Below are 18,283 nucleotides of genomic sequence, written 5' to 3'. Positions count from 1 at the left end.
TTTCTCTTTCTGACTTATTTCACTCTGTATGACAGTCTCTAGATTCATACACGTCTCTACAAATGACTCAGTTTCGTTTCTTTTTATGGCTGAGTAATATTCCATTGTATATATATACCACATCTTCTTTATCCATTCATCTGTCGATGGGCATTTAGGTGGCTTCCATGACCTGGCTATTGTAAATAGTGCTGCAATGAACATTGGGGTGCATGTGTCTTTTTGAATTATGGTTTTCTCTGGGTATATGCCCAAGTAGTGGGATTGCTGGGCCACATGGTAGTTCTATTTTCAGTTTTTTAAGGAACCTCCCTACTGTTCTCCATAGTGGCTGTATCAATTTACATTCCCACCAACAGTTCAAGAGGTTTCCCTTTTCTCCACACCCTCTCCAGCATTTGTTGCTTGTAGATTTTCTGATGATGCCCATTCTAACTGGTGTGAGATGATACCTCACTGTAGTTTTGATTTGCATTTCTCTAATAATTAGTGATGTTGAGCAGCTTTTCATGTGCTTCTTGGTCATCTGTTTGTCTTCTTTGGAGAAATGTCTACTTAGGTCTTCTGCCCATTTTTGGACTTGATTGTTGTTTTTTTAATATTGAGCTGCATGAGCTGTTTATATATTTTGGAGATTAATCCTTTGTCCGTTGATTTGTTTGCAAATATTTTCTCCCATTTTGAGGGTTGTCTTTTTGTCTTGTCTGTAGTTTCTTTTGCTTTGCAAAAGCGTTTAAGTTTCGTTAGGTCCGATTTGTTTATTTTTGTTTTTATTTCCATTACTCTAGGAGGTGTATCAAAAAAGATACTGCTGTGATTTATGTCAAAGAGTGTTCTTCCTATGCTTTCCTCTAAGAGTTTCATAGTGTCTGGCCTTACATTTAGGTCTTTAATCCATTTTGAGTTTATTTTTGTGAATGGTGTTAGGGAGTGTTCTAATTTCATTCTTTTACATGTAGCTGTCCAGTTTTCCCAGCACCACTTATTGAAGAGACTACCTTTTCTCCATTGTATATCCTTGCCTCCTTTGTCATAGATTAGTTACCCATAGGTGCGTGGGTTTATCTCTGGGCTTTCTATCCTGTTCCATTGATCTATATTTCTGTTTTTGTGCCAGTACCATATTGTCTTGATTACTGTAGCTTTGTAGTATAGTCTGAAGTCAGGAAGTCTGATTTCTCCAGCTCCGTTTTTCTCCCTCAAGACTGCTTTGGCTATTCGGGGTCTTTTTTGTCTCCATACAAATTTTAAGATTTTTTGTTCTAGTTCTGTAAAAAATGCCATTGGTAATTTGATAGGGATTGCATTGAATCTGTAGATTGCTTTGGGTAGTATAGTCATTTTCACAATATTGATTCTTCCAATCCAAGAACATATATCTTGGATAGTATATCTTCCATCTGTTGGTATCATCTTTAATTTCTTTCATCAGTGTCTTACAGTTTTCTGCATACAGGTCTTTTGTCTCCCTAGGTAGGTTTATTCCTAGGTATTTTATTCTTTTTGTTGCAATGGTAAATGGGAGTGTTTCCTTAATTTCTCTTTCAGATTTTTCATCACTAGTATATAGGAATGCAAGAGATTTCTGTGCATTAATTTTATATCCTGAAACTTTACCAAATTCATTGATTAGCTCTAGTAGTTTTCTGGTGGCATCTTTAGGATTCTCTATGTATAGTATCATGTCATCTGCAAACAGTGACAGTTTTACTTCTTCTTTTCCAATTTGTGTTCCTTTTATTCCTTTTTCTTCTCTGATTGCTGTGACCAGGACTTCCAAAACTATGTTGACAATAGTGGTGAGAGTGGACATCATTGTCTTGTTCCTGTCTTAGAGGAAATGGTTTCAGTTTTTCACCATTGAGAATGATGTTTGCTGTGCGTTTGTTGTATATGGCCTTTATTATGTTGAGGTAGGTTCCCTCTATGCCCATTCTCTGGAGAGTTTTGATCATAAATGGGTGTTAAATTTTGTCAAAAGCTTTTTCTGCATCTATTGAGATGATCATATGGTTTTTATTCTTCAATTTGTTAATATGGTGTATCACATTGATTTGCGTATATTGAAGAATCCTTGCATCCCTGGGATAAATCCCACTTGATCATGGTGTATGATCCTTTTAATGTGTTGTTGGATTCTGTTTGCTAGTATTTTGTTGAGGATTTTTGCATCTATGGTCATCAGGGTTATTGGCCTGTAATTTTCTTTTTTGTAACATCTTTGTCTGGTTTTGGTATCATGATGATGGTGGCCTCATAGAATGAGTTTGGGAGTGTTCCTTCCTCTGCAATTTTTTGGAAGAGTTTGAGAAGGATAGGTGTTAGCTCTTCTCTAAATGTTTGATAAAATTCACCTGTGAAGCCCTCTGGTCCTGGACTTTTGTTGGTTGGAAGATTTTTATTATTATTATTATTTTTTTTTTTTGCGGTACACGGGCCTCTCACTGCTGTGGCCTCTCCCGTTGCGGAGCACAGGCTCCGGACGCGCAGGCTCAGCGGCCATGGCTCACGGGCCCAGCCGCTCCACGGCATGTGAGATCCTCCCAGACCGGGGCACGAACCCGTGTCCCCTGCACTGGCAGGCCGACTCTCAACCACTGCGCCACCAGGGAAGCCCCGGTTGGAAGATTTTTAATCACAGTTTCAATTTCTTTACTTGAGCTTGGTCTGTTCATATTTTCTATTTCTTCCTGGTTCAGTCTTGGAAGGTTATACCTTTCTAAGAATTTGTCCATTTCTTCCAGGTTATCCATTTTATTGGCATAGAGTTGCTTGTAGTAGTCTCTAAGGATGCTTTGTATTTCTGCAGTGTCTGTTGTAACTTCTTTTTCAATTCTAACTTTATTGATTTGAGTCCTCTCCCTCTTTTTCTTGAGTCTGACTAATGGTTTATCCATTTTGTTTCTTTTTCTTGATGAGTCTGACTAATGGTTTATCAATTTTGTTTATCTTCTCAAAGAACCAGCTTTTACTTTTATTTATCTTAGCTATTGTTTTCTTTGTTTCTATTTCATTTATTTTTGCTGTGATCTTTATGATTTCTTTCCTCCTGCTAACTTTGGGTTTTGTTTGTTCTTCTTTCTCTGGTTCCTTTAGGTGTAAGGTTAGATTGTTTATTTGAGATTTTTCTTGTTTCTTGAGGTAGGCTTGTATAGCTATAAACTTCCCTTTTAGAACTGCTTTTGCTGCACCCATAGGTTTTGGATCGTTGTGTTTTCATCCTCATTTGTCTCTAGGTATTTTTTGATTTCGTCTTTGATTTCTTCAGTGATCTCTGGTTATTTAGTAACGTATTGTTTAACCTCCATGTGTATGTGTTCTTTACGTTTTTTTCCCTGTAATTCATTTCTAATCTCATAATGTTGTGGTTAGAAAAGATGCTTGATATGATTTCAATTTTCTTAAATTTACTGAGGCTTGATTCGTGACCCAAGATGTGATCTATGCTGGAGAATGTTCCGTGTGACAAGAAAGTGTAATCTGTGTTTGGATGGAATGTCCTATAAATATCAATTAAATCTATCTGGTCTATTGTGTCATTTAAAGCTTGTGTTTCCTTATTAATTTTCTGTTTGGATGATCTGTCCATTGGTGTAAATGAGGTGTTAAAGTACCCCACTATGATTGTGTTACTGTCGATTTCCTCTTTTATAGCTGTTAGCACTTGCCTTATGTGTTGAGGTGCTCCTATGTTGGGTGCATAAATATTTATCATTGTTATATCTTCTTCTTGGATTGATCCCTTGATCATTATGTAGTGTCCTTGTCTGTCTCTTGTAATAGTTTTATTTTAAAGTCTATTTTGTCTGTTATGAGAATTACTACTTCAGCTTTCTTTTGATTTCCATTTGCATGGAATATCTTTTTCCATCCCCTCACTTTCAGTCTGTATGTGTCCCTAGGTCTGAAGTGGGTCTCTTGTACACAGCATATATATGTGTCTTGTTTTTGTATCCATTCAGCAAGCCTGTGTCTTTTGGTTGGAGCATTTAATCCATTCACGTTTAAGTTAATTATCTATATATATGTTCCTATGACCATTTCCTTAATTGTTTTGGGTTTGTTTTTGTGGGTCCTTTTCTTCTCTTGTGTTTCCCACTTAGAGAAGTTCCTTTAGCATTTGTTGTAGAGCTCGTTTGTTGGTGCTGAATTCTCTTGGCTTTTGCTTGTCTGTAAAGCTCTTGACTTCTCCATCGAGTCTGAATGAGATCCTTGCCAGTAGAGTAATCTTGGTTGTAGGTTCTTCCCCTTCATCACTTTAAATATATCGTGCCACTCCCTCTGGCTTTTTAATTTCTGCTGAGCAATCAGCCGTTAATCTTATGGGAGTTCCCTTGTATGTTATTTGTCATTTTTCCCTTGTTGCTTTTAATAATTTTTCTTTGTCTTTGATTTTGTCAATTTGATTACTATGTGTCTCAGCGTGTTTCTCGTTGTGTTTATCCTGCCTGGGACTCTCTGCACTTCCTGGACTTGGGTGGCTATTTCCCTTCCCATGTTAGGGAAGTTTTCGACTATAATCTCTTCAAATATTTTCTTGGGTCCTTTCTCTCTCTCTTCTCCTTCTGGGACTGCTGTAATGTGAATGTTGGTGCATTTAATGTTGTCCCAGAGTTCTCTTAGGCTGTCTTCATTTCTTTTCATTCTTTTTTCTTTCTTCTGTTCCACGGCAATGAATTCCACCATTCTGTCTTCCAGGTCACTTATCTGTTCTTCTGCCTCGGTTATTCTGCTATTGATTCCTTCTAGTGTATTTTTCATTTCAGTTACTGTGTTGTTCATCTCTGTTTGTTTGTTCTTTAATTCTTCTAGGTGTTTGTTCTTTAATTCTTCTAGGCCTTTGTTAAACATTTCTTGCATCTTCTTGATCTCTGCCTCCATTCTTTATCTGAGGTCCTGGATCATCTTCACTATCATTATTCTGAATTATTTTTCTGGAAGGTTGCCTATCTCCACTTCCTTTAATTGTTTTTCTGGGGTTTTATCTTGTTCCTTCTTCTGGTCCATACCCTCTGCCTTTTCATTTTGTCTATCTTTCTGTGAATGTGGTTTTCGTTCCACAGGCTGCAGGATTGTAGTTCTTCTTGCTTCTGCTGTCTGCCCTCTAGTGGATGAGGCTATCTAAGAGTCTTATGCAAGCTTCCTGATGGGAGGGATTGGTGGCGGGTAGAGCTGGGTTTTGCTCTGGTGGACAGAGCTCAGTATAGCTTGAATCCACTTGTCTGCTGATGGGTGGGGCTGGGTTCCCTCCCTGTTGGTTGTTTGGCCTGAGGCGACCCAGCACTGGAGTCTACCCAGCTCTTTGGTGGGGCTAATGGCGGACTCTGGGAGGGCTCATGCCAAGGAGTACTTCCCAGAAATTCTGCTGCCAGTGTCCTTGTCCCCATGGTGAGCCATAGCCACTCCCAGCCTCTGCAGGAGACCCTCCAACACTAGCAGGTAGGTCTGGTTCAGTCTCCTCTGGGGTCACTGCTCTTTCCTCCCGGTCCTGATGAGCACACTACTTTGTGTGTGCCCTCCAAGAGTGGAGTCTGTTTTTCCCCAAGTCCTGTCGAAGTCCTGCAATCAAATTCTGCTAGCCTCCAAAGTCTGATTCTCTGGAAATTTCTCCTCCTGTTGCCAGACCCCCAGGTTGGGAAGCCTGCTGTGGGGCTCAGAACCTGCACTCTAGTGGCTGGATTTCTGTGGTATAAGTGATCTCCAGTTTGTGATTCACACACCCAGTGGTAATGGGATTTGATTTTATTGTGATTGCGCCCTTCCTGCCGTTTCATTGCAGCTTCTCCTTTGTCTTTGGATGTGGGGTGTCTTTTTTGGTGAGTTCCAGTGTCTTCCTGTCAATGATTGTTCAGCAGTTAGTTGTGATTCTGGTGCTCTTGCAAGAGGGAGTGAGCGCATGTCCTTCTACTCCGCCATCTTGAACCGGAACACCATCACATTTCCTTTAAAACATAGCAAAATAAAGCAAAATCCTGTGGTTAAAAATACTTTAATGATCAAAGTACTTGATGTGAAGGGCTGTCAGAACAACTCTGGGCTCACTGTCTTTGTGGAATTAGAGGTTTTGCTGCCTTGAGCCTATAGGCTGAAAGCATAGCTTTGGGATGTCTTTCTCATGGGCCACACCTGCCAGGACAGAGGCTGATCTAGTCAACAATCTGATTTCAGTCTCGTACAGAAAATTAGAAGAGAATAGCTCTAGAGTTTTTGCACTGGGGCATTTACTCTCATGTCTTAATCTTCATGTACACAATCCTTTCCACATTTTGGAGAGATTAATTAGTTAATAAAAACTAATCCTTAGTACAGAGCAAGTATCTTGTCAAAGATTGGAGTTTTGTTTTGGGGTTTCATTTTGTTTATAATATTTCCCAGTATAGAAATGACCTCCTTTAATCTTGAAACATTGAAACTTGCAACAAATACCCTGATATCACAATCAGTAGTTCTGTTAATTTTAGTGACTCACTTGTGTTGGAAAATAAAATCAGGTGACTTGTGCATTGGTAAGAACATGAAGTTCTTTGTCTATCTTATGCGTTCAGTTATTTATTTCACAAACATTATGCACCAGCAATGTTCTAGATGCTGGGGAATAGCAATGAATAAAAATGAAGACTCTACTTTCATGGTGTTTGTATTCCAATATATAAATCCTAAAACATTTTTAGGTAGGATCAATGATAACGGTAAACGACCAAATTTGGGAATATATTCTGGGGAAGCTAATAAGAAAGGCTGTTGAGATTTTATTTTATCTCCAATTTATGCTGTTCCAGAGGGGGCTACCTAAGCTTTTGCGAGTTTGTGTGTCTCTCTAGCAACTTTTGTTTTGAACACCGAGGGGACTGACGACCTGAATAAATCACTTTTTAATCGAACGAAATATGTAATTATTTGCTTCATAGTGTTCTAAGCTCTTTATAACTATTAACACTTAATTTTCATCACAGATCTGTGTAGTAGGTAGTGTTATTATCTCTGTTTTACAAATGAGCCAACTGGGTAACTTGCCCCAGGTACCCAGTTAGCAAGAAGTAGGATTGAGATTGGAACTCAGGCTGTTAACCACTGCCCTGTTGCTTTCTGATATAAATTATAAAATAGTATTTTTAAAAATCGTAAGATATTTCTTTTTTTTTTTCCTTGTTGCCTTTGGGATTTCTCTGAAATTTTAGGGTCATTTACAGGTTTGGGAAGAGGGGAGAAAGTCTGGCTGTCTCTCTCTGCTGCTTCCATTCTGTGGGAACTCCCTGTCCTTTGCCTTCCTGGTTCTTTTCACATTGAATTATGTGTTTAATTTGTGTAAATGGAATGTGTTTAATCTAATTTTATTTAATTCTGTGTTTCTCTCAGCGCTGCTAGACTTTCAGTAAGTTCTTTGAAGCAAAGAACTGGTAAATAGATACATTTGACAAATAGGTTAAAGTGTACTGTGTATTCCAAATTCTAAAACCAGTTTATTTGAAATTGAGGATTTTCCCCTCCTTCGTGGGACTGCGTAATAGTTTGATTTGGCTGTTTATAAATGTGTAATTGTATTCTAAACAATAGGATAACTGAACAATAGGCCGTCTTGTATTGGAATAATAAAACGGGAGACAATACTATTTAAAACTTAGCATATTCAATAGACATGTCCCTTGAGGGGAAATTCTTTTTACTTTTTAAATTTTTTATTGAAGTATAGTTGATTTACAGTGTTGTGTTAGTTTCAGGTGTTTAGCAAAGTAATTCAGTTATATATACATATATATATATATATATATATGTATTTCTATTCCTCTCCAGAGTCTTTTCCATTATAGGTTATTACAAGATATTGAATATAGTTCCCTGTACTATACAGTAGGCCCTTGTTGCTTATCTATTTTGTATATAGTAGTGTTTATCTGCTAATCCCAAGCTCCTAATTTATCTCTCCCCACCCCTTCCCCTTTGGTAACCATAAATTTGTTTTCTTTGTCTGTGAGTTTGTTTCAAAATTCATTTGTATCATTTTTTTAGATTCCATATATAAGTGATATCATATGATATTTGTCTTTGTCTGACTTACTTTGCGTAGTATGATAATCTCAAGGTCCATCCATGTTGCCGCAAATGGCATTAGTTCATTCTTTTTTATGGCTGAGTAATATGCATATCACATCTCCTTTATCCATTCATCTGTTGACGGGCATTTAGGCTGCCTCCATAGGGGAAAGTCTTTAAGCCACTCTAGATTCTGTATTTGGGTAGGTAGCAACATGGTGTTTCTACTTGGTAATTCTCCTACATCTCAGGGATCTTCTGATTAGTTGAGATCAGACCATTTATATTCCTCAGAATCTTCAAGGAGATTCTTGCCTTTTCTCAGGCAGATGTTCTGCTGTTTTGTTCAGTTCCCTCTTGTGCTATCCAGAAACTTCATCACACCTTTCATCTCAACCTTCTTCTCTGTGTCCGAAATATTTCCTTAATGCACTGAAGCTATTTCTGAAATCCTGTTTCTTCAGTGAAACTTTTCATAGTTAAAAGAGAAATCTGGGGCTTCCCTGGTGGTGCAGTGGTTGAGAGTCCGCCTGCTGATGCAGGGGACATGGGTTCGTGCCCCAGTCCAGGAAGATCCCACGTGCCGTGGAGCGGCTGGGCCTGTGAGCCATGGCCGCTGAGCCTGCGCGTCCGGAGCCTGTGCTCCGCAACGGGAGAGGCCACAGCAGTGGAAGGCCTGCGTACTGCAAAAAAAAAAAAAAAAAAAGAGAGAGAAATCTGGCCTCATCTTTATTTCTACTTATTATTCAAGGGTGAAATTTTACGAACATCCATAGTGCATGGTTCCTTCACTTTACACTTAATGGACTGGTTTATCCTGCACATGACAACTAATATGAGTTGGTTTTGTTCTCATATTTTGAGCAAAGAACTTGCTTGGCACAGTAAGCAGGAATTGCAATTCTTTTGGTCATTGGGCCTTGTTTATTTTAGGAAAGAGTTTATCGCATGTGGATGAACATGAAATAAAGTGTAGGTTTGTGTTGGTTTGTTAGGGCTGTCATAACAAAGTATCACAGCCTGCATGGCTGAAACAACAGGAATTTATTCTCTTGAAATTCTGGCGGCTAGAAGTCTGAGATCACAGTGTTAGCAGAGATGGTTTCTTCTGAGGCCTCTCTCCTTGGCTTGTAGATACCTTCTTCTCCCTGTGTCTTTACACGTTCTTGTCTGTGTATGTGTGTCTCCTCTTCTTATAAGGACTCAGTCATATTGGGTTTGGGCTCATCCATATGACCTCATTTAACTTAATCACCTCTTTAAAGACACTACCTCCAAATACAGTGGTGTTCTGAGGTATTGTATTGCTGATTAGAACTTCAACATATGAATCTTAGGAAGATCAATTCAGCCGTGACAGGGTTGAAATGGACAATATAGCTGTCTTAAATTTTTATGACAAGTTAAAACAAAAATTCCTTTTAAAGCTTAAAAGTAGGCAAAGGAAGAGAACCTTCTGAAGGAGGGGAGATTGTAAGATATTGGTTTGATCTGGCTTAAAATTGGCTAAGTCATTTAGGGCAAAAAATTCATAGTAATTAGTCTTTTGTCCATACTTTCCCAATTTTTTGCATTCAATAAAATGTGAAGTATCTTTTAAGTACCTCTAGGTTTCCATGATTCTATTTTAATAATAACTGTTTTGTAATTAGACCTTACTGCTGATTTAAGAAGGTGTTTGGAGAGGAATTTTTATAATCTCATGTTTGCAGGGTAGAATGCAAAAGGATCAGGGCTTGGGGCAACAAACCTTGATTTGAATTTGAGCTCTTCTGTATTGAGCTGAAGAAAATGGCTGACAAAATCCTTCTCTTGGCATCTTACCAGCTATATGACTGTGGACAAGTTATGCAACTTACACGAGCCCTAATTTAGTCATCTATGAAATGGTAATAAAGTTGTAAGGAGGCTCTCCTAGGCTTTTGGCCCTTGTCACTGTTGACTGCTGCAGCTGGATTCTGCGCAGCTGCCCCCGGCTGCCCCGGTGGCATGATACTCCATGCCTGCTGACTTGTGTGGCCTCCACTGTCTGCCCCACTCACATGCCATGGAGGCCACGTGTGGCTCGAGGCGATCAAAGTAGAGCTGAGTTTATATCAGTGTCCCCAACCTTGCTGCTGTGTGACAGATCCCCTCTGATAGACAGATGTCACTCCAGGGAGGATGGGTTGGTTCTGACTAGTTATCATAAAATTAATTTTTTCTTAATCTCTTCCTGTATTTATTTGATCGTCCCAAACAGTTATCAGGACATTGCTCCTCTTTCTACATCTTATCAGGAGGTGAAAGCTTTTGCCACTTTCAAAACTTTCAAAAAAGTGGGGCAGAGATATCGTTTAGGCTAGGATATCAGATTTTGAGATGCATGGACCTTAGTATTGCCAGAAATAAGTGCCGGACCCACGTCTACTTTTCCTGGTTCAGAGTACCCGCATAGAGCTTTCGTGAGAGTTAAATGAAGTGTGTGTGTGCTTGTGTGTTTGGGTTGGAAGGGGACAGCAGCATGCCTTCCACATACTTTATTCTAGTTAAATTGAGTTTTCATCCTTTGTGTTGGGATTGAATTTATATAAATCTACCTTTTAAAACACTAAGGTGGCTTTTATTTTTGGGCTTAAATAGATCAACTAATTTAGTATAAGATTTTCCAGTAAAACCATTAACGTGTTGACCAGAGAGTTCTCTATACAGGAGTAAAGAATCCCAAGTTCTTTTAGGGTTACCTATTTTAATCATTATATAAGAACATTAAAATACAACACTGTTGGCAGTAGTATTTGACCTGGAAAAATTCCCATAAACTAACCCATTTAACATTGTCTTTCTCTGGTACCACTGCTGGTACCTACTCCTCTAGATCTTGTATTCATCAGAACTTTTTCAGTTGCAAGGGACAGAAACTCAACACAGATAAGCTTAAGCTAACAAGGGAATTTATTTTGATTTAAGTAAAAAATGCTGGGGTTAGAAATATCTTTAAGTAGGGTTAGATCCAGGGACATGTTGGATATTACTGGGACATCTTCTTTGTCTCGAATAGATTTATTTTGTAAAAGTGATCAGAAAAATGACTGCCAGCATCCCCAAGTTTGTATCTTTATGACTTCTAATTGGAAAGGAAGAAGGGGACTTTGTCTTCCTATGTTCATATATCAAATATCAGGGAAGATTTTGATTGGTTCTGCTTGAGTCACATGGTCATCCCTGAACCTGTAACTGGCTGATGGATAGAATAGTGTGGCCAATCACTGTGGCAAAGCATCTTGATTGGCAAGTCCACTGGGATCACATGGGCTGGGAGAGGGATGGTGTTCCAGAGGAAGACTGCTTAGCAAACAGACAAACATATGTCTAGCACAGATAACTAGCATTTCAAGTCAGCAGGGGTTAGTGTTTATTCTTTTAGCTGAAAGGGAATGGGATGGTAACTGTCAAAATTGTGTAGGATAGGGCTTCCCTGGTGGCGCAGTGGTTGAGAGTCCGCTTGCCGATGCAGGGGCCACGGGTTCGTGCCCCAGTCCGGGAAGGTCCCACATGCCGCGGAGCGGCTGGGCCCGTGAGCTATGGCCGCTGAGCCTGCGCGTCCGGAGCCTGTGCTCCGCAACGGGAGAGGCCGTGACAGTGAGAGGCCCGCATACCGCAAAAAAAAAAAAAAAAAAAAAAGTTATGTAGGATCCATTTGAAATTTCTCTTTTTGCATTTTTAAAAATAAAACATTTTTAATTATTTATTTTTTAAAGGTGGTAAAAGATACAGCACACAAAATTGACCATTTTAACCTTTTTATCACAGTATAATTGCTTTACAATGTTGTGTTACTTTCTGCTGTACAAATAAGCTGTGCATTAGATTTAAAATCTACTTAAAAAGATGAGGACACACTTGAAAGATGTCCTTCAGGTGGAATATACATTGTATAGACAATCAAATAGTGGAGCATAATTGGCAATTCCTGAGCTTGATTTAAATGTGGGCATCTTTTTGAGTAAAGGAACAAAAATGACAATAATGGACTCTTTTGCTTTTTTTTTTGGTAGGGTTAGATGATTGCCTGCAGCAGTATGTCTACAAGTTTGAACGGGAGAAGATAAATGGAGAGCAGCTGCTGCAGATTTCCCATCAGGATCTTGAGGAGCTGGGTGTCACACGAATTGGACACCAGGAACTTGTGTTGGAGGCTGTCGACCTTCTCTGTGCACTGGTTAGTTCAGGAAAAGGTGATCTGTACCACCATATGTTTTTAAGAATCTCATCTTCTAAATCTCCACAGTTTTGCACTTTAGCTTATCATCATTTTCTTAATGATCCATGGAAGTGGAGCATGAGCTGAAGATAATATCAGAAGGGAAGAAAAGAAATCATTTGCTAGGTAGAGTTGGCAAGCGATGGCCTACAAGTTCAATCTGGCCCACTATTTTTGTAAATAAAGTTTTATTGGAACGCAACCATGCCCATTCATTTAAGTGTTATCTGTGGCTGCTTTTGTGCTACCGTGGCAGAGATGGGTAGTGGTAACAGGGACCGTGTGGCCCCTCAAATCCTAAAATATTTACTCTCTTGGCCTTTACAGAAAAAGTTGGCCTTTTATGGAAAAAATTTCTGTATTCATCTTATTTTCTTTTCAAAAAGAATAAAAAGATGAAGATGGTCCTGAATGAACATGTCATCTTCTATATTGAAAGGACAAATGGGTTCTGATTTTCGTGTCTGTTTTTGTTACTATAAAAAGAATTTTTATGTTTCACAGGTATCTGTGATATTTCAATAACTGATACTGGTGCTTGGAATAATCAACCTGTGAAATGGCAGCTAGATGGGAACAAATGTGAACTTAGTTACATTTCGCAGCTGACTGAGTTTTGGCTTGAACGTGAGTGGGTTAAATCCTGCCAGGTTCCGACTCGTCATTACATCTGTGGCCGTGTGGGTAGTAGCTCTTTTAGGTATGGTTTAAAACCACCTCCAAGGGTACTGTGTTTATAAATTGGTTGGCATAGGGTGGGATCCTTGTCAGTCTGCTGTGATGCCATGCGAAGGTTGCTGTTTCCTTAACTGTCAGGATTTGGGCAAAGTCGGCAGCATTCAGGCTGGTTTAGTTACGCTGTGAACCTGAGCAAGGGGTGTATACAATTATATCACCGAGAATGGTGGGAAGAAACGTGCTCCTGATTATTTTGCCATTGCTGGTCCGCGTTCCATTGATTCTTTAACACCTGCTGCATTGCGCGTGTTCTTCTTCTTAAAGTGGATAGAGCCTTGTCTTCTGCTCTGAGATGTGCTACTCTTGTTTAGGAAAGTAACGGGGAAATTATTTGTGGTTGATAAATGAGCTGCCACCAGGAAGATGCTGTGGCCAAGTGATGTGAGAGCTGGTCTGGGAAGCAGGCTTTTGCATTTTAATCCAGGCTTTGCTGCACACTCCTGGCTCTGTGACCTCCAGGGAGATGGTGGTGTGTGTTTTCCCCGTTTGTACAGTGATGCTCCCCTAGATGTGGCTGTGTACTAACCTGTAAGTGTTTTGCACTGCCCAGAAGATATCTGAGTCCTGTTTATTATTAAAACTCTTTGTTTTTCATACAGTAAGACATGTTTGAGTTTAGTCTTGTCCTTTCTGGGAACATTACTTTTTGGACTTTTCTGCTATTTCAGATCGTCTCTTTCACTTTGTGGTAGGACTTGGAGGGCAGGTCAATGACTTTGAAATCCACAGTGTGGGAGGAGAGCAGGCAGGATGGACTGGAGGCACGTTGTGGACCTCAAGTGGGATAATTAACATAACAGCTGCCTCCCCGCTTTCCTCCCTTCCCTACCTCTTAAAATATTAGACTAAAGTGAACAGAGCTGGACAAATGCCAGAACCTAAAGCTGTGTTTTATCTCTTACAATTTCCTCCTAATTTCCTTTGTAGACAAAGTGTTGACCTCAGACTCATTCTGGACATGTTTCGGGTAGCAGAGTGCCAGTGAATGCATTTGACACGAGGGTCACAGAGAGTTCTTAAATGAATGTGGCTTTTCTGGGTTGGGGAGGATTTTAGATCATTTCACTAAAATATCTTTAGCCTTGCTATAATCTCCTTTTAAAATATTCTTATGGTAATGCATCTATTGAATATACTGTGTTTAACCCATTCACACCATATAGATCTTTGTGTATTTAAATAGGTGGTAAGTTTTTGCCTTGAACTGTCCATCCCCTGGATGGTTAATATGTGTTTGCTGTTGTCCCTGGTATTATGGAAGACATTTTTATGTAAACAGTTTAGTGGCTGTTGATTTTATGATGGACAGGAAATGAGTAGAATTAGAAGTAAGAGATGGGGAGGAAAAAACAAAAACCACTGGAAAGTTTTGGAAAGAAAAGTGCCGATAGGATCTTTAGGAATCTAAAATAGGGAATAGCTATTGATTAAGGTTCCCAAACCGATGAGCAGATGGGCCACAAAGAGCTGCTTCTGGATAGGGAGCAAGGAGAAAAACTCGCTTTTGTGAACACTGACCTTGGCTGGCTGGAGTGGCTTAGGAGAGTGACTTGTTTTCTGAGGCAAACCAGGACCACTTCCCAGGATTGAGTTCAGAGTCGGAGCCCAATTTTTCTCCCTCTATCTGGGGCAGAGGGTGACTGGGACCGGCTGTAGAGCTGCTTTTTCCAGTAGCTATTAGCCACATGTGACTATTTACATTAAAATTAATTAAAGTGAAATAATAAAATTCAGTTCCTTAGTCACAGAGCTACATTTCAAGTGCTCAGTAGCTACTTGTGGCCAGTGTCTACCATATTTGGATAGTACAGATAGAGAACATCTTCATCATTGCAGAAAGTTCTGCTGGGGACAGCATTTGTCTCTAGGGTGGGATTGAGCGTAAAAACGTGTAATTGTGAGACCCATTTTCGTTGCCAGATCAACCAAACCCTAGTTTCCTAAAGACCGAGGCAGGGGCAGATTCGTCTTTAAGGTTGAAGTAGGCTGAGAAAGTGAACAAAGTTGGAATCCATACACGTATGAAGTGATGCCACCTACCTGTGTGCTTAAGTGAAATACCTGTAATGTATCTACCTGCCCTGGGTGCTTCTGTGCACTCGTGTACCCCTGAGTGTACCCCTGAGATGACTCACTGTTTATCGTTTACCCAGCCATGGCAACAGTTAAAAACTGGTATCCTTTTTGTTATGGGGAGAACTAGTGAAGGAAGAGGAATCTATTCTAGCAATTTGTATTTAACTTGATCTTGCTTATAAACTTATTAAACTGTGAAGTATACTTCTTAGGCTGAAACTTAAGTGACCCAAGTCAGTAAAATGGATTTGATTGTGTGACTGTGAAACTCCTTAATCACCATGTATGTTAGACCACAGACAGAGCTCGTAGGAATGGGGAAAGAAAGTGGCGGAGAAGTTGTGTAAGGTTTGTCCTTAGCTAAAATGTGTACAATTTATGACACCAGAAGAGTGAGCATCTGCCTCTTTCCTTTTCTCCTGTCTCGTGTGTTGTTTCTCTAGCCAGACCAGGAGATGACCCCTGATGGCTAACTTCTAATGACGTGAGATCTCAGTGGAAGGTTCGTAGTACGTGTCTAGATTTTTGGAGATTCATTTCATTTCTTAGTTTGTACTGTCTTGATACCTTATCTTAAGTTAAGCAATTTCTGAAGGAGACAGATATTAGGGAAAAGATTAGTGAAAATAATCAGATCTGGTCTGAGAAATTATTCATTTACTGTCTTTCATTGTGGGACACATAAGTCAATAATCCTTTCCTGATTATGTTTCTATAGTAGAGGTTCTTTGGAGCTAATATAATCAGTTTCTTGTTCTCTTCTTATTGTGGAATGGGGTGGAAGGGGATGGAATTTTCCTTCCTTTCTTTGTTCCTTCTTTACTGCTTTTTAAAATTATAATCTATATAGAAAAAGCAAAACTGCAGTGACAGAAAGATCAGAGGTTGCCAGGGCCTGGGGCTTGGGGAAAGTGACTATGCAGGGGTATGAGGGATGTTTTGGGGGCGATGCAAATGTTCTGTATTGTGATTGTGATGGTGCTTATGTGACTATATACATTTGTTCAAATTGATTATGTCGTGCACTTAAAATTAGTGAGTTTTATGCATCATAAAGTATACCTTAATAAAGCTGATTAAAATCTCTGAAGTACCTTAAAACATGAAATAAAATTATAATCTATTATAGCTACATCTGTCTATCCTTCTAGTCCCGTGATTTGTTTTTTTGGGAAAAAAAAAAAAAAGAATCAGAGAAACTGAATGGAAATGAAAAGAACCAGTTAACAAGCTACATTCTCCTTTATTTTAATATTAAAAGTCGTAGGTTTGTAGAAGATTGAGGTTTAAAATTTCCTGTAACACTAAGATGAATTTAATCCTCTTTGAGTTCAAGAAATAAATGTTGTCTACAGTAATAAAAGTTCCGAGTAATCCATGGTGTCATTGGCTATAGAAAGCTGAGTTTCCTGCTTTTAGTTCAGAGCTCTTGCTATAAGTCGGCAGGCTGACTGAATAAGGGGACACTTCCCTTTAATCATAGTCACAAGTGCTTCAAAACAGGCTGTGTCATGTGGCTCTTTATCCACTCAGTTTTGAGTCTTTGATTCTCTGATTTAAAAAGCCATGGTGGGGCTTCCCTGGTGGCGCAGTGGTTGAGAGTCCGCCTGCTGATGCAGGGGACACGGGTTCGTGCCCCGGTCCAGGAAGATCCCACATGCTGCGGAGCGGCTGGGCCTGTGAGCCATGGCCAAAGAGCCTGCGTGTCCGGATCCTGTGCTCCGCAACGGGAGAGGCCACGGTGGTGAGAGGCCCGTGTACCGCAAAAAAAAAAAAAAAAAAAAAAAAAAAAAGCCATGGTGACAATGCATCTTTTTATTTTTGTCTTCTCTACTGAAGGACAATGCCATGTTTTGGTCTCCAGAAAATGACAGTGAAAAAAAAAAGAATGAATATCAAGTTTAGATGGAACATCACTGTTAATACAGAAGACTCATTTTTGTTCTGAAATTTACAATTTTTTTTAAAGCTCACAAAGACAATTTCAGTCAATGCATCTGAAGAGTTTTTTCTTTATAATTGTTCTTAACTCTTTTCTATATAAATTTTTAAAAAATATTTTTTATTTTCTAAGAAGCAACATGCCACATAAATTTAAACTTCACATAAAATCTAATGAAAGTTTGCAATGTTTTCATTCAGGGTATTGTCTTTTGTTGTTACTGTTGCTACTTACCATTGTTCATCTTGCCAAAAGAAAAAAGTTCTCACAGACTCCCTGGTTTATTTACGCTTTATGTCTCTTGATTTGGGGACATGGCTCACCCCTCCCTGAGGCATTAGAGATGGGGCTATAACAGAGGAGGGACCAAGGGACAGGCTAGATGCAGTGGGGACAAAAGCAGTGATCAGATCCAAAGAGGGCCCACCGGCCTCTCAGAAGAGTGAGGTCCAGGTTGGCCGAAGCTGGCTGAAAGAAGGTTCTAACACATCATAGGGGATGGAGCAGGTCAGGATAGAACTTAGGGGGGTTAAACAGTTTGCTGGTTTGTGCTAGGTCCAGGATGACTGGCCACTTCTCTTTTTGCTTGTCCAGTGCCCATCCTGGTTTCTGTCTCATCGCTTTGCCCGTTCTTGGACAGGGCGTGTGGAAGGGGGCATGCACAGCATCGTGATCCAAAGCTTGTACCCTCGGTGCAGATTGCCTTGGTTAGAATCCCTCCCGACTCCCACCGATTAGCTGTGTGACTCCGGAGAATTGATGGAATGTCTCTGTGCCTCAGTTTTCTTACCTGCAAAATAGAGATAATATCACTTCCACCCTCATAGGCTGTTTTACCTGAAATAATATTTGCCGAGCACTAAGCCCGGTTTCTGGCATAAAGTGTTCAATAGTGTTGGCCATATATTATAACCAGTTTTTAAATGATACCACATTCTTGCTTTGGGATGCTATTGACACAGTTTAATATACCCCAGAAATATTTTCACCTTTTTCTTAAAAAAAGGATGAAACGCCAATTTAGGATGTGTACATGCAATTGAATAGTGAAATTCATCCTCCCCCCAGAGTCATGTCAGATTTACATGTCGTTTCTTGTTGTTACTTGGGATTTGTTCTTTATCTGGAAGAGAGTAGTCTAGGGCAATATTATCACGTGAAACGGAATTTTTAAAAGCATCCAGGTAAGTCAAACACTGTTCAGAAAGAACGGAGGTTAGAAGCTCACAAGATGGAAATGACCTTCCAGGTGA

At 39.6% G+C, this 18,283-nt stretch overlaps 1 protein-coding gene across 8 annotated transcripts in view; it reads left to right on the top strand.

Moving 5' to 3' along the window:
- The window catches only part of CNKSR3 (CNKSR family member 3), a 101,648-nt gene that overhangs the window by 52,712 nt on the left and 30,653 nt on the right, over positions 1-18,283 (top strand). For 3 of the 8 annotated variants that reach the window (XM_079939045.1, XM_079939046.1, XM_079939047.1), the window contains one exon: positions 12,069-12,248. The exons of 1 other annotated variant lie outside the window; for it this stretch is intronic. In XM_079939045.1, coding sequence (XP_079795171.1) covers positions 12,123-12,248 — 126 coding nt within the window. In that variant the 5' untranslated portion in view covers positions 12,069-12,122. Of the gene's footprint in view, positions 1-5,427; positions 5,440-12,068; positions 12,249-18,283 lie in introns of those variants that run through there. 4 more of the 8 variants (XM_079939051.1, XM_079939044.1, XM_079939048.1 and 1 more) reach the window with 3 other exon arrangements.

This window comes from Stenella coeruleoalba (genome assembly GCF_951394435.1).
Source record: "Stenella coeruleoalba genome assembly, chromosome: 12".
Lineage (NCBI taxonomy): Eukaryota > Metazoa > Chordata > Mammalia > Artiodactyla > Delphinidae > Stenella > Stenella coeruleoalba.
This window is presented reverse-complemented; position numbering and strand designations above follow the sequence as displayed.